The sequence below is a fragment of the Peromyscus eremicus genome, unplaced genomic scaffold (assembly GCF_949786415.1).
Source record: "Peromyscus eremicus unplaced genomic scaffold, PerEre_H2_v1 PerEre#2#unplaced_226, whole genome shotgun sequence".
In the NCBI taxonomy this organism is placed as follows: Eukaryota; Metazoa; Chordata; class Mammalia; order Rodentia; family Cricetidae; genus Peromyscus; species Peromyscus eremicus.
The window spans coordinates 319,950-345,999 of record NW_026734462.1 but is presented as its reverse complement, the minus strand read 5'-3'; the positions used below and the strand labels follow the sequence as shown (position 1 = coordinate 345,999).

The 26,050-nt window shown below is 40.2% G+C and overlaps 1 protein-coding gene across 1 annotated transcript in view; it reads left to right on the top strand.

The window, feature by feature from the left end:
* Positions 1 to 26,050, top strand: part of LOC131901704 (BCAS3 microtubule associated cell migration factor) — a 383,069-nt gene that overhangs the window by 37,186 nt on the left and 319,833 nt on the right. Inside the window, exons 6-7 of the mRNA XM_059252806.1 lie at positions 9,267 to 9,400; positions 22,936 to 23,200. Coding sequence (XP_059108789.1) covers positions 9,267 to 9,400; positions 22,936 to 23,200 — 399 coding nt within the window. The remainder of the gene's footprint in view (positions 1 to 9,266; positions 9,401 to 22,935; positions 23,201 to 26,050) is intronic.

Here is a 26,050-nt window from a genome sequence, read left to right as displayed (position 1 = left end):
TATTCCATATCAGATTGCCTTAGATATCAAAATGAAAGAAAGAACTCCTCAACTCAGTGCAGTAACCCAGACACTTGTGGAACAGACAGACATCCTGTTTTGTATCCAGTAAGTAATTGATTTGCTTTGTAGAGGCGTCATTTCTGCCAGCTGAGCTGCTGGGAGCTATGAAGTGCAGCCCATCTACATTTTAAATAATTACCCCTCCTTGGCAGGGGAACTGCTTTTCCACCCATTAATAAGGGGAAAATGAATGTCGAGGCTCTAGGAAAACAGATTAAATGTGCAGCCTCTGGATGGTTGGCTGCATCTTTAGCAGAGCAGAAGTTCTGGTTACCCAAATGCTATATTTGAGAGGAGGTGGTCGTTTGGGGTTAATCCTTAAAGAGGTTTAAATTGGATTCTTTTTTCCACAGTAGCTATTCCCATTGATCACTGCAAGGCGCCAGGAAACACCCTGCCTTCATTTTTACTAATATCTGTAAAGACTTACAGGTTGTTTTAGTTTTTAAATACATTGTTTCTCTCTATAGCCCAGACTTCTGTGGAGCTTAATCTGTAGCCTAGGGTGGCCTCAACCTCATGATTTAAAAGATGATTCCTTTGAATTATTTATTCTTTGGTGATTTCATATATGCATATATTATAGTCACAAGGCTCCAGGCAGGCTGCCTCATAGTTTTTTTACAGAGTGATGAGGTATGAGGATTTTCGTCTAACACTCTGGCCTCACCCCTGCTAGTGAGCAGTACTTTAACATTGCAAAGGCAGGTTACCACTGCAACCTTGTGTGGGGTTGTTATTCCATTACAATTTGTATTTACTGTCTGCTTTCGTCATCCTGCAAAGTGATGTGTGTCAATCATGGTTAGTTACTCTAACTTTTCTTGTCCTTTCTCAGCTGTCACACTGTAATCATGTGGGCGTCTGAGGAAACTTAGTAGGAATTAGAGTTAGTGAGTGAAGTGCCTGATACTTTGAGAAGAAAAACAATAGTATTTTTGTGTTAATGACATTAAGTAAGAAGATAAAACACATTCATATACCATAATTTCAAATAGCTTTTCATAAGAGAGAGGTCCTAAAAAGGAATAAAAGGAATGTTGGCCCTATGCAAGGTCTAATGCAACCCTGGATTTCCAGTCATCAGTGAAACTCCTGTCTATCCGTACTGATTGAGCTGATATGCTCAGTTAACGTTGAATTAGTAGGCAATGTCAATGCGTGCAGTGGGATAGTGTGTAGGATTGAAGTGAGAGGTGCAGCTTGATGGCTCAGTCAATGAAATGTTTGCCACACAAATGTGAAGAACTGAGCTTCGATCACCAGCACCCATGTAGATAAAGCTGAGTGTGGCAATGTATATCTATTATTCCAGCACCGGGAAGGCAGACACAACAGGATCCCTGGGGATTGCTGGGTAATCATTCTGGTTGAACTGGTGAACTCCAGATTCAGTGAGAGACCCTACACATATGCGCGCGCACACACACACACACACACACACACACACACACACACACACACAGAGAGAGAGAGAGAGAGAGAGAGAGAGAGAGAGAGAGAGAGAGAGAGAGAGAGAGAGAATATCAATATATCAATATCCAGACCTGTAATAATTAGGTGCCTGTTCCTGCAGCATACATTATTGAATTTCAGGAGGAGGCATGATGGGTACCCAAATATATACATTCAGACTAACCAAAGTTTATTTGAAGATTTACTTGTGAGTACAGCCTGTTGGTGTTAGCACTGGAGGGCCATTTAAGGTCCTCTGCCTTGCTTCTGCTCCTCAGTGAGTAGTTTCACCCTGGGGCTTGTCTCATTCAGATTGCTCTATTTTCTTGCTCTACATTAAATATTAACTCGGACATTAATTTTCCTGTAGTTGAGTGTATGTCTGTGTGTAATTTTCCTTGGGATCATATTTTTATGTATTCATCACACATGTGCTAGGGTTACAAGAGTGTACCACCCTCACTGGCCACCTGTAGATCTTGAGGACCTAGTGTTAGGCTGCTCCCTAGTAACAGATGACAGAAACACTTTTCTCCTTGGACTTCAGAGCGCACATTTCCATGTCTGGGTCTCCATGCTTATGTGTGTTGATTGTAACTAAGCATGTTGTTCCTTAGGCTTTCCAAAGATAAAACTTGTAGATATTGTTCCACTCATTTCCAGCGAGGTTACTATTTATGTCCATCCTCCCACACCATGCTCACCTCTCTGCCTTCCTTCCCCTTTTCTAAGTAATTTAGTATTTTTTCTCTATCATCACACTTTCATGTTTCTCTCATTACTTTTTGTTAATGCTTAAATGTTTTGAGAGCGAATATTTATGCTAAAAGTTATCAACTCAGGCTGATTCTAATTTTAATGGTCTCTGCCTCAAGGGTCTCAGTTTCTCTCTCCCCTCCTGCGTTTGTCTCTCTCCCTCCTCTTCTGGCCTCCCTTTTACACCCCTCCCTTCCTTTCTCTATCTCTTCTCCCTCTGACAGACTCTCACTATGTACTTCTGGTTAGCCTGGAACTTGCTATGTACCAAGTTATCCTTGAATTCACAGAGATCTGTGCCTCTGCCTCTCAGATCCTGGGGCCAGCATGTGGCATCAAGTCTGGCTAATAATAATCTTGTATGGAGTTTCAAAGAATATGAAATTAGTCAATCTTGTAAAAGATGAATAAAGACCCGAACTACTTAAATTTACAATACACAAGAAATGGACTATGTAGTTAAACACAAACATATTGGAATGGAATAGAAACTATTGATTTTTAGGAAAAATAGAAATTAATTCATTAGGGCAAGTATAATGTTCTAAGTGAATGTGGATGGAAAAACAGGATATTCCTTTAATTAAAAACATACACACTTTGAGATAGGGAAAAAATGCCACTTACCATTGGAAAATTAGACTCCATCAAAATGGAAAACATTTGAGACAATGAAAGGAATCCTAGCACCTTCGAGAAAACTTTTGAGCTTCCAGACCTGATGTCTAGCCCCTCATTGCTGCCTTGACTCTAGCTCCAGAGGGTCCAGTCCCTCTTAGGGACTCAAGGGCACTTACACTCATGTGCCCTGCCCCCATAGACATGTAGTTAAAAATAATCAAATCAGTTTTAAGCAAATAAAGATAGAGATGTAAAAAGAAAACTCTATTAAAAATTTGTAATTTAAATGTCTTTAGAATGGATCAACATGCAAATTAAAACCCAGAGACATCACAAAATACCCACTGAAATTATTACAATTTAAAGAAATACAGTGGTCGAAATTTTTAAGCATGTGGGAAATGTAAGATGATTGTCATTTTCAAATGCTGTTTTGTGCTGTTTTGTAGAGTCAAGCATTCAATATCTGACCACATTATCTTGTTTTTACATAAGCACCTCAGAGAAATAAAACATAACCACCCAGAAAGTAGTGTTTGAACACTGAATAAATAGCAGTTTAAGTGGCTGTGTTCAGAAAATGGGAACCCCTGAAGAATAGATAGAAAAATGGGAGCATATCCTGTTGTGTAATGTAAACAACTGCAAAAATGTTGATGCTTCCAGTGACTAGGCCCAGAGAATCTTGTAGAAGTCCTTTTAGAAACTCTTTTATCTCAGTTCCAAAGGAGGCAATAGGAACTCCATTACAGGAAGGTAATCTGTGGTTTGAGCTGGATGACGGGGGAGAGGTTGGATGACAATTGTAGACATAGGGATATATTTCTGATGTCTGTATCTTACTTTTGGTGATAACTGTGTTGGTATATTAGACTCATCAAAATGAGCACATAAAATGAATACGTTCATTGTAAGTAAATTGTATATTAATAAAGCTTAAGAAATTAGAAATATGTTATGACATATAATAAAAATATACTTGAACAATTGGAAAAATAAGAACATTTATAAACATATACCTAAATATGACAAAAGCATATTAAATTTCCTAAATGGTAACATAAGCCTATTGAAGATAATAATATTACAGTAATTATTTTTGGTGTTTTGAGGTATGCTCTTGTTTTGTAGTTTAGGCTGGCCTTGATCTCTCTCTCTCTCTCTATTTTTTTTTAAAGATTTATTTATTTATTATGTATACAGTCTTCTGCTTGCATGTATGCTTACAGGCCAGAAGAGGGCACCAGATCTCATTATAAATGGTTGTGAGCCACCATGTGGTTCCTGGGAGTTGAACCCTGGCCCTCTGGAAGAGCATCTCTCCAGCCCTGCCCTTAATCTCTTGGTACTGCTCCCTCAGTCTGAGTGTTGGGATTAGGTTTGTGCAAACTGTCCAGGTTCACAGTGCTTATTGATAAAACCCATGGGAGAATTGCAGCACGTGCAGCCTCATTGTAGCTGCTTGGCTTGGAGCTTCGCATATAGACCAGGCTGGCGTCAAACTCAGAGACTGCCTGCCTCTGCCTCCCAGATGCTGGAATGAACATGTGTACCACTGCTCCTGACTGTTACTTCCTTCCCTAACAACTGTGAATGTACTTCTCCACACTTGTGTGATGTTGAAAGCGTCACATAAATGGAGTCAAATGTTGATGTTTTTAACGTTCATTTCTAGAGTCATTATTTCATCAACTTTCTTTTCATATATTTCTGGAGGATCTCTGTGAGTTCAAGGCCAGCCTAGTCTACAAATCCAGTTCCAGGACAGCTAGGGCCACACAGAGAAACCCTGTCTTGGGAGAAAAAAAACAAAACAAACAACAACAACAACAAAAAAAACAAAACAGACATACAAACAAACAAAAACCATGGGAGAGCCAGAGGCACTAATATAATCCTAAAAATTTCAGAATTCAAGCTCAAAGAACAATTGAATGGAATAAAAACTATCACATTTTATTCTTTAACTGCTAAATATGCAGGAGCCTGGATCCAGTTTAAAGGAAAAATGAGTCATACTTTGCTGTGTGAAATGTATGTGTATAATATCATCTCTTTAATTTGAACTTAACGTTGGTTACAGATATAGAGAACTCTAGGAAGGCATCAAATAAATCATCTCTGTTGTTTTACTTAGCTCTGTTTAATTCATTGTTTCTCACAGGATGTTTTGTAGTCTGTTTTATAAAGGTTTATATTCTGGGCTCCTAAATCGGAAGAATACATCGAGTTTGACTATCTGTGTCTTTAAAAAGCCTAAGAAACATGCTTCTATAATTGCTGAAGAAATTGATGCTTTGGGACTAGAGATTCAGGCCAGTGGTAGAGAGTTTGCATTGTTTGTGGCATTCCCCCCCACCCGAAACAAACAAACAAACAAACAAACAAACAAACAATAAAGCCTCCAAATTAACCAGGAAAAAAATATGACTCAGGGAGAGGGGGAGAGAGAGCTCGCATGCGTCAGTTAGTTAAGAAATGGATGCTGCCTGTGGGTAGTGGTTGGTAGTGGTTGATAGTGGCGCACGCCTTTAATCCCATCACTGGGGAAGCCGAGGCAGGTGGATTTTTGTGAATTTGAGGCCACAGAGCAAGTTCCAGGACAGCCAGGGCTACACAGAGAGACTCTGTTGAGAAATAAATGCTGTGTACATGGGGACCTTGCTTTGAGAACATTGTTGTTATGTACCTGTATTCAATTAGTTGACTTCAATAACCACAATGTTAGTAAAAGTTTTATGGGCCTGAGCTGGTTAAAGATTTCTATCAATAATGAGATTATATTTCTTCGCTTTTGGTTTTTTTTTTTTTTTTTTTTACAAATTTGGCTATATACCATTGTAAGTTTGCAATTATACTAGCATTGATCAGAAATAATACCTTGTAAGAATTAATGGTAAAATATAAGCTCTTTTTATGAGCGCTGCCATGTGTGACTTCCCACAAAGACGTCTGTCTGACCCTGCTGTCCGTGCTTATGACTCTTTTTGGAAGAGAGTGTGAGTAACTTGTAATTTGTCTTTCAATTTTCGTGTGTGTACATGATAAAGAACCATGCAATTAGATAGGTGTTATAAATAGGATATGTGAAAAAAGACAAATCATGTTTCCAAGATTTTATAGCCTATGCTCAATGCTGTTTTGCTAGTCTTTAATTTCACTCTTTGGTCTAACCAGCTGACGCCCAGTTGAAAAGACTTATGTTCTGATGAGGCCACAACAGCCTTAATGTTCACTCTGCAGCTCCCTGAGATCCTGGAGAACACCGTGTACCATCAGCAGCTCATGGCCCCACCCTCCAACACTAAAGCTCATCTATCAACCTTGAGGCCGAGAGTGAGGGAGAGGAAGCTTCCAGATAAACACACAGCAGCGCCTAAACAGCTAATCACTCTGGGCTTCCGCTTCCAGGCCCTATAATTAGAAGCCCTTCTTTTCCTTGTATTCCCAGATGACGCAAATGCTTTTTGTGGCTTGGCACCTCGTTTGGGGCGTGGGTTTAGTTTATGGCCAGGCCAGCGTCTGGTTTAGTCTTCTGATGCTGCATAAATAGTTCCCAAGCCACAGTCTACTCTGTGAGACTTCTTCCTTTTATGTATATGTGCTTTTAAACTTGTGTTCTAGAAAAAAAAAAGGAGCTTACTATTTCCTTTGCAGAATGTATGTAAAAGAGGAAACTGTAAATTAAAAGAAAGCACTTGATTCTGTAGAACTACACTAGCTGTTTTTTCCTTTTCTCTCTGACTTTTTAAGTTTTCATATTTTCAAAGTTTTATGAGACATGTAAACTCACTTGTGGGTTTCGAAGCCAAATTTGTTAGGAAGAATGGAAGAGGATAGCATCTGAGGTAGGATACACATATGTAGGTAGAGGTACACATGTTAAGGACTGTTGCCCTAAAGGTTTGGAGTGGTTTACATAGGAACAACTCGATAGATCAATGTTGAGAAATGCTCATGTGTGATTGCCATTCACACATAGAACAGTGGTGTCCTTGATTTGGTTAGCCTTCCATTTAAACCCTCATTCTGAGTAGAATGCTATTCTGAAAAAAAAGTGCATTGATGTTCATCTATAGTATGTGAGAGTATATTTAGTATAAATACAAGCTCCTCTTTTTTTTCCTCCCATTACAATGATGTTTCTGTTGTCAAGTGCCCCAAAACGATTTGTGTGGAAAGGTTGCGTCAGAGGATAGCCATTGAGTTGTGCTCACTAAAACTTACTGAAACTGAGCAAAAAGCAGGAGAGGGAAAAGCATGCCTGCAATATAACACATGGCTGTGACTAAACATAGACATGCATAGCTTGAGTCACAGTAAGGAATGGGGAGTGTGTCAGTGACTCCTGCCGTAACTAGGTGCTTCGTGGGAGAGAAGCTAATATGTGTATTAATTGTTATTATCCATTATTAAATTACTTACCATAATTGGTAATTTTCATCATGTAAAATATACATAGCCAAGAAAATGGCACCTGAGACTTAGTGCATTACCTAGAGCCACACTTAACCCTCAGAAACTGCCCCCTCAGATGGATGGTAACCTACCTCCTGTTCTGGTCATTCATGCTCTTTTATTACTACAGGACGGTAAAACACTGTATGCAAAAATGCAAAAGGACAGACGCTGGAGGCTAGGTACATCGATGTACTCTCCAGAACAGTCAGTTTATATTACAAAGGGATTAGTCCTCAAAACGGGGCTTAAAGCCAAAAGCTAAAAAATAAAAAAGAAAGAGTTCTTACTTCCCTGGTAGAATAGATACCATGATCAAGAAGGTGGTTTTCATCTGTTATTGTGCTTTGGGTCTGCTGACCCTTGTGATTTCCTCAAATATGCGAAACTCAATTGCATGATTTGTGGTAGCTGGGAACTGTGTTCTTCCCCAGCACACTTACAAAGTAATTCTAAAGAGCTTGGCTGTGGTGGTGCATGCCTTTAATCCCAATACTTATGTCATTATTCTAAAGTAATATGTGCTTTAGGGAGGCAGAGGCAGATTAATCTCTGAGTTTATGGCCAGCCTGGTCTGCAGGGTGAGTTCGAGGATAGCCAAGACTACAGAGAAACCCTGTCTTGAAAAACCAATAGTAGTAGTAGTAGTAGTAGTAGTAGTAGTAGTAGTAGTAGTAGAGAATCCAAAATAGAAAGAAAAGGTATGTATGAGGAATAAACACTCTTCCACATAAAGCCAAGCAAAGAAATAGGAGACAAGCAGATTAATTGAACAATGTGAACTTAAATCCTACCCCACTGATAAATGTACTGAGATTGGAGTAAATGCAATAATTAAAGTCATATTGGATCTGTAATCTGAAAAAGCAGGACGCAGTAGGCTTTGTCTATACTCCCAGGCAGGAGGATCAGATTTCAGAATTCAAGTATCCATTAATATGGGGACCTCTACACATGATGGAATATTACTCAGAAAGAACGACATGTTGATATTTGCAGCAGCCAGGCACAGAAGCACAGACCCCCAGCAATCACACACAGGGAACCTGCAATCCCATGTGCACGGCTTGGACTTACCAGGTTTGGCATCAAGTGCCTTGACCTGCTAATCCATGCTCGTTAGTTAATTGTGGGTGAAGGGTCTCAGTTTTTGTGCAGGCTGGTCTTGAACTCCTGGGTGCAAATGATCCCCCTGCCTCGGTCTCTTGACTAGCTGGGAAGAGAGATGTGTAGTATCAATCTAACTCAGCGAAGACTAATTTTACATGAGAGTCTTAGTAGTTTGATCACTATATATTGGAGCTTACTGGAGTCGGTTTAAACTCCATGATGGCACATCATTTTCACATTAATTGTTCCTTTTTTAATTTGTGTGTACATGCCTGTGGAAGGCAGAAGACAATGCTGGCTGCTGTACTTGGGGATCCTGCTTACCTCCTTTGAGACAGGGTCTCTCATTGGTCTGGAGCTCATGACTTAGGCCACATTGGCCAGCGAGTCCAGGGACCCTCTGTTTTCCATGTTTTCAGTGCTGCACCACCAGGCCAGGCATTTTTACATGAATTCTAGGGATTGAACTTGGATCTTCCTTCAGGCAAAACCAGATGTCACCAACTCAGCTTTCTTCCCAGCCCTTACTCATGTTCTGACACTTACTGTGATCGCTGTAAGTTCTGCATGTAAAATTTCTTTCTGCTGCTCACACATGGATGTCCCATTCCTGTTTAGTGCTTGCACTCTGTTGGTACTGGTGTGATGTTCATAGAAAGAATGTGCTTTATTTTAATTCTTTTATTTCATAACCTTATTTCCTTTTCCCCTTTCATAATACTCAAGAATATTAAGGGTTGTTCTGTATCTTATCCACATACATAATCATTTTTATTTTTATCCTTTGCTTTTTTATCTTCCAGGAATGCTTTTAGTCACAACAGACACTCTTGGCCATGACTTTCATGTCTTCCAAATTCTGACTCACCCTTGGTCATCCTCACAAAGTGCTGTCCATCATCTGTATACTCTTCACAGGGGAGAAACGGAAGCCAAAGTAAGTTGTGTATCCCTCCTGAAGTGATTTCCCTGTGTTTTATGGTATTTGAGATAATTGGAGATTTATATCAACTTGGAGATTAGTATTTATGAGAAAACAATATTCTCTGTGGTAGAGTAAGTTCTCATAAATTAAGGAAGAACACCTCATTTTTTGACCCAGTGAATACCTAAAAAAATATCCACCTTGTTAAAAATGTTGGTGAGGACTGGAGAAATGGCTTAGCAGTTGTGGTCACTTGTTGTTCTTCCAGAGGACCCCAGAGCAGATCCTGGAACCTGCAGTAGGCACTCACAACTTCCTGCATCATGAGACTGCTCACAGCCTCCTGCAGCCACAAGTCCAGAAAATCCAGGAGAACCAGTGTTCTCTTCAAGTATCTGTGGGCACCTGCACACATGTGACATTTACACACATACACACAGATAAATAGTAAAGTAAAAATATTGCCAGAGCTGGAAAGATGGCTCAGTGGTTAAGAGCACGGGCTGCTCTTCCAGAGGTCCTGAGTTCAATTCCCAGCACCCACATGGTGGCCCACAACCATCTATGATGGGATCTGTTGCCCTCTTCTGGCCTGCAGACATATATGCAGACAGAGCATTCATAACTAAAAAATACACACCAATAATTGTTTTTTTAAAAAAGAAAAGCCTAGATTAAAGAGAAAGAAAACTTGACAGTTGAGTAGATCAGTGTGTCCTTATTCTTGCATCCTGACACCGTTCGTTGCACAAATGAAACCTGTCGTCAGTTGATCTCTGTTTGTGAGGACCTCCTGAAGGGCTACTTTTCATTTCCTTGTTTTCTAATATATTTTGAGACAGATTTTCTTGTAACCCAGGTTGGTTTTGAGTTCACTGTGTAGCCAGGGATAGCCTTGATCTCCTGATCCTCCTGCCTCTACCTCCCCAGTGCTTGGGTTACGGATGCCTGTCACCATAGTAGGCAGGAGTTAATTTTTAAACATTTATGCATACAGCTATGCAAGCATGAATTTTTACAATACTTTCCTTTATATGATTTACTGATTATTTTACTAGGTACTAGACATGGAGCCTTAGAGTTATTTAGTCATCTACCCCTCCTTCTCCTCTCCTCCCCCCCCCCTCCTCCTCTTCCCACGCTTGTCTTCTTTTTCAAGACAGGGTTTCTCTATGAAGCAGTCCTGGCTGTCCTGGAACTTGCTCTGTAGACCAGGCTGGCCTCAAACTCACAGAGATCCACCTGCCTCTGCCTTCCAAGTGCTGGGATTAAAGGCATGGCCATTGCCTGGCTCAGCATTCTATTCTTAAAATCACAGTGCACACACTGTATATTTCTCTTTTTCTTACTAGCTTAAAATCTCAGTAGGTGATTTGATTTCACTGAGCTGGTGCCTCTGTAGCTCCCAGCACACCACCACATATTGCTCCATTTTAGAATTTGTAATTGTTACACTAGATATGGTAACAGTATCTGTGTTCTCACCACTGAAGAGGTGGAGGCAGAAGGAACCAGCTGGGGTTACACAAGGAGGTTTGAGACAAGCTTTGAGACTCTGTATGGGGGATTTGGGGGGCACAACTAGAAGTTTATTTTTTAATATGGCAAACTATTTTAACTTTATGATACTTGTCTGTCTCAATAAATAGTGGGATTTTATTTTTAAAATAAGTTGTACCTTATTGATTCTTGTATACTTTAAGCCACTCACAAAGCCAGACATATTTACTCTCAGGTTTTTAATTCACTTTTTATTTTTATTTTTTGCTGGCCCAGTGATCAAACTCAGGACTTCTTATAATCATGGCCAGCACTCAGCATCTCTGAGCTGCGGTCCAGCCCTGCTCTGGATGGCCAGCATGGCCCGCAACCCACAGTGAACATGCATTCACTAATGAGAACATTTTCTTACATAGCCATAAGAAGCCCCTAAAATACTAAGTGAAAAGAAGTCTGCCCTTCAAACTGTCAACCCCAGCTAAGTGTCAACACGTGGCACAAGGATCTACCCCAGGAAAAAGGATTGCCATATTTTTAGTTTACTTCCTTCTAGAACAGTTCACTATTTCTTGGCTGCTTATGATTTCTGTTTATTAAACGTTGCATCCCATTTCTTCTCTAGAATCTTCTTCAGTTGTCACAGAGGTGTTGGTGGTCTCATTTTATTCTGTGAGTTGGAGTGTAGTTTTCACTGGTAACTTGGGTTATGTGTTTGAGATACGCTTCCACCACATTCTCTAGGCTGGCTGGAAGCCTCCTTCCTCTTGCCTCTGCATGATGGGAATACAAACATGCAGCTTTGCTAATAATTTGATCAGGATATCAACATATCATTATGGTTTTCTTTATTCCTCTTTAAAAAGCATGCATTTGTTCAATAATTATTTTAGCATTCAGAGTGGTCCAGATTTGGCAAACTGGTACCCATGGCCTCAGATATATCTCAGAAATGTCTTGACACATCTCTATCAGGGTTTGAGCATTCTTTGATGCGGGACTGACTGCTTTTTGTCCCATTTAGTTGCCTTTGTGCTGCGTTTTGGGCAGCAGTATTATGTTAGATATTCCTCTTATGTGTAGATTTCATATCTCTAGGCACAGTTCACCTCCTTATTCTCATTTATAAAGCCTGTTTGCCTTATAGGCATCCCCAAGCCTCATCAAAACCATGGAGAAATTGAATGTTTTAAGTACTTGACCCCTGTTTTTGATGCCTTGTTTTTATTAGTGTTATTTGTTTTTGAACTTACCTTGAAGTTCAATGAGGAATAGCAGTCTTGCGTAAGGTTCCTGATGACAGTAAGTCTTAGGACAGTGTCAGTCTTTTTTTGGAATAAAGGTTTGGTTTTGCCAACTGTATGTCTATTCATCAGGTAGGCAAATGAAATAGAACTTTTCACAACAATTTCACTTTAGGATCTACCCTGTAATTTGAAATTTCTAAAAGCCAAACATAAAGATATAAGGACTTAAGTTGGTAACCATAAAATTAATTGTTATAAGGTCTTGCCGAAAATTATTTTGAACTGATAAAATTTAATACCAATCATGAAATCTGTCTGGCACATGATTTATCTGGCCATCTTTGAATACTTGAAAAATCATATTATTCTGAATTTTTCCAAGAACTCCAAGGGCACTTTAATCAGGCAAGGGAAAAAAAAAAAAAAACACAAAGTATATGGATCTAATTACGTTGAATTAAGTTGTTTTGTGGTCTTTGACTGGGGATATCCTCTGCATCTGACAGTAATTTTCCTCTTGAAGCACATATGCTGTGAGAAGAATGTCCTTGTTCCAGCAGCAATAGGAGCCTCACTGATAGATACCCTGTCGGTAGACTCCAGCATGTCCTATCCACACCCCCTCCATACAGATACCCTGTTAGTAGACCCTGTCATGCCTTACTCAGTCCCACAGCAGTAGTTCATTTGATGAATAGCAATTTCATTTTTGAAGCGTAAAGATTGATGATTCCACATTAAAACAGTCTTGCAAAGTAATATGGTTAATACCTTTTTAGTTCTGAAGTGGAAATGAATCTAATTATTTAGATTATTAATTAAGGCTATTTGTCATTTGTGATAAAATTTCATTTTTAGTGTCTATATTCTAAATACTGTGTATTTACACTTATACTGATATATGCATGCCACTTTTTTCTGTGTCTTTGGTAAGCCTGTGCATGGCTGGTTATGCAATTTCTTCAATCTATCCCTCAAACCTCAATTTTATTAAGATATAGTTCACAAACTATTGAAGTGTAGAGGTCCCGGGTATCTTACCGTATTCTCAGCCATCTCAACTGTCACCTGTGCTCGGCTTCTGTACCTTTCTCGTCTCTGAAAACACACACTTCTGCATTCCTGCTTCTCCAGCTTTCCTGTGCACAGGACTGAGATAAGCAAACTACTTTCTTTCAACTTCGTCTTAATTATCTAGACAAGTGGGAGCCTTTCCATGTTTCCTTAGGGCTTATTGAGGACAGGGAAGAGGGATGAAAGAGACGGTTTCAGCTCTAGGAGACTGAAGTCATAGATTCAGAGGTCAGATTCTGAGAGATCTGCACGGACATCTGAGAGTGTGGAAGGAGTGTACATCAGCAGGGAAGGAAAGATAAAGCTGTATTCAAGGACAACATGATTGATCTTTGCAGAAAGTACAAATTACTCTTTGAAAAATATGCACATAATAAATTGTTTTAACAACATTAAAAGTTCGTATATTAAATCAAGTCTGGTGGTGTAGGTCTAAAATCCCAGTGACATACATAGGAGGGCAAAACAGGAAGATCCTAAGCTCAAGGCCATCCTGGGCAAATTATTGTGACCCTATCTCTAAAATGGAAAAGAGGGCGGGGCTGTAGTTTAGCAGTTATAGCATTTGCCTAGCTTGTCCAAGTCCTGGAGTTCAATCACTGTTGTGGATGATGAACTCAAGTGCATGGACTTGCCAAAGCAGGCGTGCGTGCGCGCGCACACACACACACACACACACACACACACACACACACACACACCACAGAGAGAGAGAGAGAGAGACAGAGAGAGAGACACAGACAGAGACAGAGAGACAGAGACACAGACAGAGAGAATTTCCAAATCCTAATAATAAGTTAATTTAAATTTAGTCTCCAAAATGCTGCATTATTCAGGCTCTGGGAGCTAGGAAGCATTGCTGGGAGTAAATAAAGGCTTGACTGTGGAAAGTTTATCTGTTTTCTCTTCCTGGAGTAAAGATAGCTTTACAATGTCAATTTTTTCCCCCAAGTTTATTTGTAATTTCTATCAAAATCTCAGTGTGGATTTTTTTTCCTGTAGCATTTATCAGCTAGTTTTAAAACTTTATATGCCTTACAATGTAGAAATGTTTGCTATCTACCTAATCACAAGACTTACTGAATTTACATGAATCAAGTTCGGTATTGCAGCACTCAGAGGGAGAGGCAGGAGGATTACTGCAGATTTAAGGCCAGCCTAGTCTTCATAGTGAGTTCTGTCTGAATACAAAACAAGACAACAAAACATGCAAACAGATACTTAATTAGGAGGGATTTTTGAGAGTTGTAACCTATATACACAGTTGATTATTGACTAAGAAATCTTAGAGGAATGATGGACAAATATGAACCAGTACCCATAAAGCTTTTATAAGGAAACTAAAGAAACTAATGTTCCTTAGGTTTGGCACAGATTTTTAAAAAATGTGACACTAATAGCAAAATCCATTAAAGCATGCAATTTATAAACTTTGGCTCATTAGAGTGAAACACTTTGGCCCTTTGAAAGAAACCATTAAGAGAAAAAAGAAAAAGACAGAAGCTGTCTTGCATCCATGATTCCATTTAAGAACAATCAGCTGGTTCGGTTGGCAGAGTGCTTGCCTGGTGTATTAGTTACTTCTCTTGTAGCCATGACAAAATACTGACAGAGGCAACATGTGGAAGGGAGGCTTTATTTAGCTTTCAGTTCTGGGGTACACAGTCCATCATGATGGGAAAGGTGTGGACTCAGGAGATGGAGGCTGCTGGTCCCTCATCCACAGCAGAAAGCAGTGAGTAATGAGTGCCTGTGCTCAGCTTAAATTCTTTGTTAAAACATTTATTTGTTTAGTGTGTGTGTGTATATATATGAATGTGTGAGTGTGAGTGAGTGAGTGAGTGTGTGTGTGTGTGTGTGTGTGTGTGTGTGTGTGTGTGTGTTTTCTTGTGGTGATCAAAGTGAGTTTTCTCCTTCTGTGTTTTCCATCTGGGTTGTTTCTTGACCTGCTCTCACCCACTCCACTTGGCTGTTTTTATTTGGTTCTGGATGTCAGACCTTGAAACCATGTTAATGTATGTAGATGACCACAAGCTCTTGATCCCTTGATCCCCATGCCCTCATCTCTAGTGTTCTGGGATACAAGATGTTTGTTAGTTACCCTGATCATACCTTAGAAATTTTTCAAATTTCTTTGGCAAAAATCCAGATTTAAGGTATGATCAAGGTGGTGCTCTGTACATTTTGGGGGAGCTTCTGGTGCCTGCCAGCATTCCTTGACTGCAGGCACATCTCACCCATGCTGTCTCTGGCATCACTGTGGGTCTTCCCCATCTGTGTTATCCCCCCTATTAATTTTTTATGGAGATTCAGTTTATTGGACATACTTTGTACATTTTTGCTCATATGCCTGCTCTTGGACTCACTCATCCATTTTGGTAATCAGAAGCATTTGTAGACAATACATAAACGAATTGGGCATGCTTAGCCCATGGTCACTGTTGTCTATCTCGGATTAAATAGGTGAGATGGATTTCCATTATTCCCCTGTGCTGATTGCTGTTTACTTGAGCCTTCTTGAGGTCCTGGGGTTAAACAGCTCTCCTGGCCTAGGGGACACGAGCATATTCATCTTAGCAAAGCCATCAGTGAGCATTGGAGAGGAGCTCTGTGGGTCAAGGGGCTACTGAACCCAGGGCAGGGTTTCATATAGCAGAGGGATAATGTGGGATGCCAGGGCCTTGAGATCACCTATTTCCCCTTTGAACCTTTGATCCCATTTTCTTTTCTGATATAATTTTCACCTTCAAATTTACATACCCAAAAGTACAAGTGCATAGTCCCTGGCCCCCATGGTTCAGTTTTGCGGTTACCAGCTCCTTAAATAGCGACTTCTAAAAAGCAAGTGCACTTGGCCACTCTATCAGGCAGGTGGCGATGTTGCACTGAAATAGCGCATCAGGTTTCAGCAGCCTTAACCTCAACCAGTGTTCCTTATGGAGTTCGCTGTTGGCCCTGTTGGACAGCACAAAAGAACTGGAAGCCTGCTCGGTGGTCGATTGTGAACCTGTCCTCTGGGTAGGTGGTGGAGATTTCTGAAACAAGCATTTAAACCAGTTCAAACTCCCTGGGTGTTGTGTAGCTGACAAGTCATTCCGCTCTTCCACATATGGAAACTTGAATGGCATATTCAATTTGAGCCTGAGCCTTTTCCCAGTGACAACTATAATGAGGTGACAGCAACTGGGTGGCAGGCAAGTGAGGACTTTGACCTCACATCCACAGCTCCGAGATGCTGTGGTAGGGGCCAGGGAACATCCACGTACACAGCAGGATGCTCCTTCTGCCCAACACCATCCTGCTTCACCCTCAGGCTTTGGCATCTCGGTCCGCACTCCTTCACTTCCATCAAGGTTGGAGGGTTGACCACAGGAGCCAGGTATATGGCAGCACATTCGTTTCAGATAAATCAAATTTATGTGGATCCGTTTTCGTGAATGTGTGTCTATTCAATTTTGTGGCTTTTTTTTTTTTTTTTTTGGTATGGGTAAGTTGTATCTGTACCACCAATTTCAAAATACTGAATTAGTCCCTTCGTATCACTTTTATTTACAGTTCTACCTTCTATAGTTTGTGGGAACACTCACCTTTAAAAGGCATTTAGGATCTTTTCTAGAATTTGTTATTTGTTGTTGTTTTTAAGACAGGGTCTCATAGCCCAGGCTAGCCCTTGAACTCTCAGTTGTCATACCTCTACCTTCCAAATGCTCAGACTACGTTGTGCCACCACACCTTTAACTTTTTTTTTTTTTTTAGACAGTGTCTCACTGTTTAGCCCTAGTTTTCCTGGAACTCACTGGGTAGACCAGGCTGGCCTCTGCCTTTGCTAGAACTAAAGGCAATACTCAATACCCAACTCTTATTGTAAACTTTTAAAATCTAGCTCTGTATTACATTACTGTGTGTGTGTGTGTGTGTGTGTGTGTGTGTGTGTGTGTGTGTTAGCATGTGCACAGGGCTATCTCCCCAGTTCTTGTTTTTACTTTTGATGGAAACAGATTTATCAGCTTTTTCTTCAGCAATTTAGGCATTCCTACAAGATGATCTGTAAGGCAAGTGGTTGGGGAGTTTGTTCTCAGTAGCCTATCTGTCTCTTACCTCCTTTGCAGTTAGCTCACTGAACAGCATTTAGTGATACACCACAGATTACTGAGGGCCTGCTCTCAGACTCTTCTTCTGACCTCCGACCTGAAGGTTTCTCTTCTGTACATTTTGTATTGTCAGGGTGTGGGGTCTTCTTGACTGCTCTTTTCAAGTTATTGCCATTTCTCCTGCATTAGGCTGGCCTGGCCAGTGCTTCTCACTTCCTGTGTTGTTCCCTCTCGTTTTGGTGTGGTGAGTATCCTTCTCTTGCCCTTTTCAGTCTTGTGGGAGGTTTCTTTCTTTTTGAGGGGCGGGGGGGGGGGGTTGTTTTGTTTGGCCTCAAATCTGGAGATCCACCTGCCTCTGCCTCCTGAGTGTTTGGTAAAGGTGTGCACAACCACTGCTCAGCCATTTTTTTCATTTTTGAATAGTTATTTTGTTTGTTTAACAGGTTCTTGTCTGTTTTCCCTTCTCATTAGCTTTTCTCTCATGCTTGTCTCTTCAGCTGTTATTCAGCTTCTTTTCCCTTCCTTCCTTCCTTCCTTCCTTCCTTCCTTCCTTCCTTCCTTCCTTCCTTCCTTCCTTCTTTCTTATTCCTTCGATGTAAGATGTGTTTGTTCGAGTCCTTCCTAGGTAAACAGTCCATGGCTGTGGTTCTTCCACACTGCACTGGTCTCATGCCGTATATTCTGATTCACATTCATTTGCTTCCATGTGTCTGTCAGTCTTTCTGAGACTTTCCCTTTGATCTGTGGGTTACTTAATAATGTGTTGTTTAATGATCATGTTTAGTCCCCATTCCTTCATATTTCTGTTAATTTGTGGTTAGATTATTGTTAGAAAACATGGAGGATTTCATGTCTTTGATGAGGGAAATTTTAGTAGTAGTACTAAAGGAAATTTAAAATCACTGCTTTTTATAATGGTTGCTTTTTCAAATAAATTAATGTCAAATATTTAACATCCTTGGAGGCTAAGCTCATATTTCCAACTTAGAAATGTGAGAGCATTGAGAGCCTGATTTCCACCATGGTGAAAGCGTCCTTCTGCTTAGTGTTTCTTGTTTCTGTTCCCCCTTCTTTCCTTATGTGATTACCCCTCCTCAGTCTTCCCAAGCTTACGGTCCATCTCTCCCATTAAATACAGGCCAACAAAGTGAGTCCCTATTTTAAGCTCTGTTAAAAGTCTTCAAGACAAACAGAATTAACGTCTTCATTCCTTTTGAATCTTGTGAATTAAAAACTACCAAGTGAGTTCCAGGAAAGGCGCAAAGCTACACAGAGAAACCCTGTCTTGAAAAACCAAAAAAAAAAAAAAAAAAAAAAATCTAAGCCTGCTAATTAGCTCAGAGACTTCATTCCTAGCAGTGTTTAACTTTGCAGTTTCTCCACAGCATCATCATCTCTACGGCACTGACTAATGCTAGCTACCAACCACACCACGCAAGGCACCCCAGACACTGCTCTGTGTGCTTTGCATAAAGGTCAGCTCAGTGACTCTGCTCTTTATAGCTCAGATATATGTCAGATACCAACTTCCCTGGTTGAAGAGCGAGTTCTTCCTTATGCCTCTGAAGGACAAGGGAGGGTGAGAAGTGTGAGGTCTTGCTCCGACTGCTGGTTCCTCTTCCTGCTTCAAACCCATTTCTACTTCTACATGTAAAAAACATGAAACACATAATGGTCTTGCTGTCCTTTGTTGAGCAAATAAAGAAAGGAGGGAATGAATATTCATTCAGTAAAAGGTTTGTATAGATCGTCCCTTTCTCCTACATTCCAAATATCATCTCCTCACGCCTGCTTTGATTTCCATTAAACTAGTTATAACTTTTGCACGTATAGCCTTTTTAGAAAAGATGTTTCTCTCTTTTTTTCAATTTTATTTTATTTATTTTTTTGTAGTATTTTTTTAAACATAAAACCAGGTTATAATGTAAAAGTCCAGGGTTATTTTAAAAAGTAAAATATTTTCCCTGTAGAAAATAGTATAAATGATTAACATTTCCTAATAAGCCATTTTAAGCCAAATAATAGCTGAATTATACATATAAATATTGATTAGATTCTGGGATACAGAAGAAACCTATCTTCATCTGTTCAGAGAGCTAGGTTTTACTTAAGTTGTGTAAGTGAGATTCCTATTCATCTTCCCTTCATTGTTTGATTTACGGCAGACATTTTTCTATAGGCTAATCCTAAGATGTTTTTCTTAATTCTGAATGATAAAAGTGTTCAAGTATGTTCTTAGGACTATGTAAACTTTGAATTTTGATTCTCACACTGACATCTCCCACTCTCTACTTCAATATGTTTCGTTAAACAAATGTCATCTGACCTTGGCTGGTTATTATTGAATGACTCTTGTCTTTTCTGTTTTTTATTTGTTTTTTTATTTTTGTTGTTGTTGTTTTGGTTTTTTGAGACAGGGTTTATCTGTGTAACCTTGGCTGTCCTGGAACTCAACCTGTAGACCACCAGGTTGGCTTTGAACTCAGAGATCTGCCTGCCTCTGCCTTTTGAGTGCTGGGATTAAAGGCATGGATTTTTATTGTCCTTTTCACAAGTGTCTAAAAGCTCAGATTTATTTAGTTATTTATTTATTTGAGACAGGGTTTCTCTGTGTAACAGTCTTGGCTGTCCTTGGCTGCCTCTGCTTCCCAAGTGCTGGGATTAACGGCGTGTGCCATCACCGCCCGGCTAAGTTTAGTAATTTTAATTTTGGAATTTTTATCCAAGCATTCTCTTCTTTCTGACTTCTTATCCTCTTCCTTACTCCCTCCCTCCCACACATTTGCCAATGTGGAGTTGTTGGTTCAGTCATTAGTCATACTTTGCTTATGACAGGGAGAATTCGGGGAGTGGGGAACAGAAACAGCAAGGTTTTTTTTGTTTTCTTCTTTTTTTTTTTTTTTTTAAGCTGGGATGTTCTCTTCACAATCAGTCTTGCACTTCTTCAATTAATGCCTCTTTCTTTTGGGGGCCTAGGGCAGCTTGGAGGCAGGGGTTTGCTCTGTGGCCCCATCTGCTGACTCAGCCTCTAGGGTACTGACATGGCATGCACGTGCTACCTCCCCAGCCTGGCTTTTATTGTTCCTAGCTCATTGCTTTATCACCGCTGTTTCCTTGCCCATTATTTTAGAGATCGACGCATTAATATCCCTGCTCTTAATTTCTTTTATCAGGAAACCTGATAAAACCTCAGGGAGCACACCATACACCTGTGTAGAGAAGAGATGCTGGGCAGGCAGGACTAAGCTTTTGTCATGGTAGGTGGGGCAGTAAGGGCTGAAGATGACTCTTGAATTGCCACTCACCAGGCCTCTGTGTCATCATTGTCCATTCAAAGTACAGAAAGTTTTTGATCTGATTTTAACATCATATAAGTATATATAGAGGCATCACATGATAACAATATGTACAGTTTCTCTAACTCATAACTTTTTCTTTCTTTTTTTTAGGAGGGTGCTAAACTAGCTTTTTCATTTTGCTTTGTTTTAGTTTTGGTCATTATGAGGTAGAGTCTAACTTTATTTTATAGCCTCTGACTGGAATGGACCTCATTCTGTAGACCAGTAGGCTAGCCTCGAACTCAGAGATCTTCCTGCCTCTGCCTCCTGAGTGCTGGAGTTAACTGCATGTACTACCTCTGCCAGTTTTAAAATTAAAGTTTGAGATGGGTTATTAGTATATGTTTGGAAGTGTCTGAGATGATGTTTTCTATATTTTAAATGCCAGACTGTAACATGGGGACTTAAATTCATTTGTTTCACCTGTACTTTGAATTTGACATTTTTTTTGTGTGTGTGTGAGTTAAATGGAATTTTAAGTTTGTATATAATGTTGGATAGTCATTTATAAAATGTGTTCCATGCAGGTAATTTTTACTGCATTGAATATCTATTGGCAAAAATTAGATTTTTCAATCAGTGTAATATATAAAATGAATCACTCATTGCCCAGAAGAATTTGTACAAATTAAAATTAACTATAGTACAACTGCTGTATGTATTAAGGAACAAATACATTTGCTTTCTTTTTTTTTTTTTTTTTTGGTTTTTCGAGACAGGGTTTCTCTGTGTAGCTTTGCGCCTGTCCTGGAACTCACTTGGTAGCCCAGGCTGGCCTCGAACTCACAGAGATCCGCCTGCCTCTGCCTCCCTACATTTGCTTTCTGATAGTCCATCTTCATGTTGTTACTGTGAGAAACAAGTGTGAGATGTGAATGGTCAAAAATACATAATTCATAGAAAAAATGAGCACACTGGCAGGGCTTTCCAGACCGAGTCAGTACTGTGCATTTTTCTTTTCTTTTTCTGATTAGTTAGTTTGAGTCTCACTGTGTAGCTTTGGCTGGCCTGGAACTCTCAGTGTAGACCAGGCCAGTCTCAAACTAACAGAGTCACACCTGCTCCAGCCACCAAGTTCTGGCTTATTATGACCATGTAGCCAGATCTTCCCTTACATTTTATTCAAGTCTTGTTTCATTTAGTGCCAATCGTGAGCTGAGTTGAAAAGGATCCTGGATTCATGCCTGCTTACCAGGCTTCCCTTCCAGCACTTCTCTTTCCTTGATACAAAGAGTGTCTAAAAGAATCTTTTTTTTGAGACAGGGTTTCTCTTTGTAGTTTTGGTGCCTGTCCTGGAACTCACTCTGTAGACCAGGCTGGTATCAAACTCACAGAGATCCACCTGCCTCTGTCTCCCGAGTGCTGGGATTAAAGGCGTGCGCCACCACCGCCTAGCCCAGAATTTATTTTATAGATTGGTTATTTTATTATTTTTAAGAGTTTTGTATGTTTTTATGTGATATGTTTTATTTATTATGCATTAACAAATGCTTAAGACGTATTCTTAGATAATAACAATTATCCCTGGGTGTTTGATTGATGTGTGTCTCTAATGTAATTTTTTGAAACAATCATGTGTTATCACCAAGTGTTAGGAACTTTTCTCATGGTTGTGATGAAATGCCTGGCAAGAAGCAGTGTCAGCAAGGGTTTGTGTGGGCTGACCGTGGAGGGTGGGTACAGCCCATGAGGGGAAGGCAAGGTAGTGGAAGTGGGATGTGGCTGACCTCACGGGAAGCAACGATGTGAATGTGTGTGTGTGTGTGTGTGTGTGTGTGTGTGTAGGTGTAGGCCAGAAGTAGATACCAACTGTCTTCACTTCTCTCCCCCTTACCATTTGAGACAAGGGGGCCCACTGAGCTGAATTCACTGAATGGGTAGACCAGCTTACCTGCCCACTCCTGGGATCCCCTCAGCTCCCTCCCCCGCACTGTGACACTTGGGTTACAGCCTTACACCACCATGCTGAACCTTAAGCTTTTGTGGCAGGCCCTTTACTCACGGAGGCATCTCCCAGCCTGTGGAACATACAGTATCTATTTCACATTGCTCTGTAAGTCAGTTGCAGGGGGACCACGGAGGCCTCTTCACTTGAAACTGCAGAGAATGGAACCCTCTACTCCAAGTTTTGTCAGATCCCCACATGGAGTCCTGGTGACCTGCAAATTAATTTTTAGATTTATTATCCTTACACAAATTTGTTAAGGAGGCAGCCATTTCTATTCCTATTTCCATTCTCTTCCCATCCTTAGGTAAACCTGGGTGATTTCAGCTGTTTTTGTCTCTTTCCTCCTTCCCAGGTTCAGGACATCTGTTTCAGCCATGATTGTCGCTGGGTGGTGGTCAGTACCCTCCGGGGTACTTCCCACGTTTTCCCCATCAACCCTTATGGTGGCCAGCCTTGTGTCCGCACACACATGTCACCACGAGTAGTGAATCGCATGAGCCGTTTCCAGAAAAGTGCTGGGCTGGAAGAGATTGAGCAAGAACTGACATCTAAGCAAGGCGGCCGCTGTAGTCCTGTTCCAGGCTTGTCCAGCAGCCCTTCCGGCTCCCCTCTGCATGGTAAACCTCTCTCTCTCTCTCTCTCTCTCTCTCTCTCTCTCTCTCTCTCTCTCTCTCTCTCTCTGTCTCTCTCTGTCTCTCTGTCTCTGTCTCTGTCTCTGTCTCTCTCTCCCTGTCTCTCTCTCCCCCCCTCTCCTGCTTGCTGTATGACATGAATTTTATTGGCTCGGGATCAGATGCAAGTTTTTATAATGTGTTTGTGCTGTGATTAAGTCCTAAGCACATTTACAAAATTCGTATTTATTAAATCAATTAAAAGTGCAAACCAAAGTGTTAATGGTGATCTTTTCATGGTATTTTAACTGCTTTGCATTTTCAGTATGTAATTAGTATTCGGTTTGAGATTGAGTCTGTTTTCATAACATTTGGATATGTATTCCAGAAGATCCTTTGTGTACTCGGCTGATACTGCAGTTCAGTAAGAAATATTTGTTATTATAATGGAACTGTCATGAGCTGTGTACTCGTACTTCATTTTTAAGTAAAGCTCTCTGGGATTCATCCCAGTACGTTACAGCAGGACAGAAAGTCACTTTTCAATACCATCATACTGATCAATAAATGGAGCATCACCAAAATCCTTCCCTGTCCACCTCTTTCTAATATTAAACCATTTCTGGACATGGTGGTGTTCACCTGCATTTAAAAATACGTTTACTCCAGCGAAACCCTTAAATATGTTCTGTTTGATGTTAACCAACTTGTATATAGTGAATGTGTTTTTATAAGATCTATTCATGCTGTGGGATGGTTTATTTGGTTTTGTTTTGGACACAGTCAACTTCAAACTGTAGCCCAGGCTTATTTTGAATTTGGGCTTCCTACCTTAGACTCGTGCATGCTGGGATTACAGCCCATGCATGCCCTTCTTCCTTTCATGTTTGGAGAGTTGTTTCGTGTAGATGACCGTCAGCTGGTTTGAGGTGTTTTAGGCTCGCCTTTTTGAAAGGCTGCGTTTCAGCTGCTCACTCATTTCCTTGTGCAATCATGCTGCTATTTCGTTATTGTGCCCGACCATACTGAATTCTAATGATGCAATGAAGTTCTTCTATTGTTTCTTGTTAAAAATGTATATTCATTTTTGAGTGGAAATTCTGAGTCATTCTGTAGGTGAATCTTTTATGATTTTTTTTCATTTTTCTAAAGTTGTATGTTTGTTTCAGATAATGTCTCACAAATATAACCTACAATAGTCTGGGTGCTTATAATCCTCCTGCCTCAGCCTCTGGAGAACTGTATTATAAGTGTACTCCACCATACCCAGCTGATGTGATTTTCACATCATCGACTCTGGAAGGGTTGTGCCATTTCATTCCCTTCAAAAAGACTTAACATGTTGATACTTGTTTTCTGGAGCTTTTCATATTCTCCATAATAGTGACCATTTTATATTTTCAAAATTGAGGTATTTTATATGGGGAGATTATGGTTGCTACAATAAAGACTCCTTACTTTTTACCATTCTGAAGTTCATGTAAACATGAGCACATGCACAGTGCTGTCAGCCATGACCCCTGTCTCTCAAACACTTCCCTCCTGCAGCAGGGAATCACTTCTGCTTCAGGCTGTTCCTTACTGTTTATTCTTTTCCCCCAGACCTATCTATCCCACTGGTTCTGTGCTCGTAGCTGGTTCAGCCCTTTTTCCTGCTGGCACTCAGTGAAGTCCCTTTACTCCGTGTTCTCTCATATTGGAGGCATCGACCTCAGAGCAACGCTTGTTTCTCTTCATTCTCTCTGTGTCTTCCATGTCAAAACAAAATGGGCATTGTTGTTGGTTAGTTCTAAAAATGATGTATTTATACTTTGTGTGGGTAAACAGTCTGATGCTGGTTACAAACAATGTAAACCTTGGAGCAGGGAGGGATTCATCTTGCAAATGAATCATGTCTTGGCTGCTCTGTCTTGTTTGTCTGCGCTCTTTTTAGCAAAGTGAAGGAAACTGTTAAATAACAATTGATATATGGTATTTCCTTTTAGCCTTTTGGAGCCAATCCAGTGTAGGTTAAGGATCCTTGTATCTTTTTTTTGTAAGTTTTCCAGAGGATGTTTATTTATTTGAAGTATATTTTTTTGTAAATATCTCTTTCATTTCCTATCTTGAAGCCTTGGGCTTCAGAATAGAGGAGGCACTCTTATGTTGAGATTCTTGAGTATGCTCTAGCAGAAATGCACACTCACTTCCATTATGAATCTAGAAAACACACGACAGTGTCAGGAGAGGCTGCTGGTGGCAAGTGCAATGGTTCCTTATCACATTATATGGGAAATAACATCTGGTTATATCTGAAATAGGATCATATTATATGGGGAATAATCTTCAATTATTGTTTCTTCAGATACTGTCTGTGCTTACCTCTACTTTGAAATTGCATTTGACTATAGTGTGACTTTAATATGATTTCATGTATCGCTATGAAAAAATAAGACTTTTACTATAGCATCATTTTCCTTAGTAAGCATATGCATTTATGTATAACTAATATGCATTATTCTCAGAGTACACGGCCTTTTCTAGATTTGCAAGTAGTTTGTCATGCAGGAATAATAATGATGGATCTCTGATAATTATTTCTTCCCTCATTCATTTCAGTTACCTCTAGCCTTATTTGGAAAAAGCTATGAAACCATTTCCTTCATTAACCACAATATGCTCTCATAACTTTCTGGTGAAAATTGTGTGCCTCACCAAGTTGTTAGTGGGTTAGGGTGGAGAATGTCAGTCCCAACTGAGCTCCATCTGATACCAAGATTTCTGCCCATTCCGAGTACCCTCCTTGTATTCCCTTTTGGGAAACTCAGTCTTGTTTTGTGTTTCTTTACCTGGAGTTGTCTTTACAGCTTTGCTGCC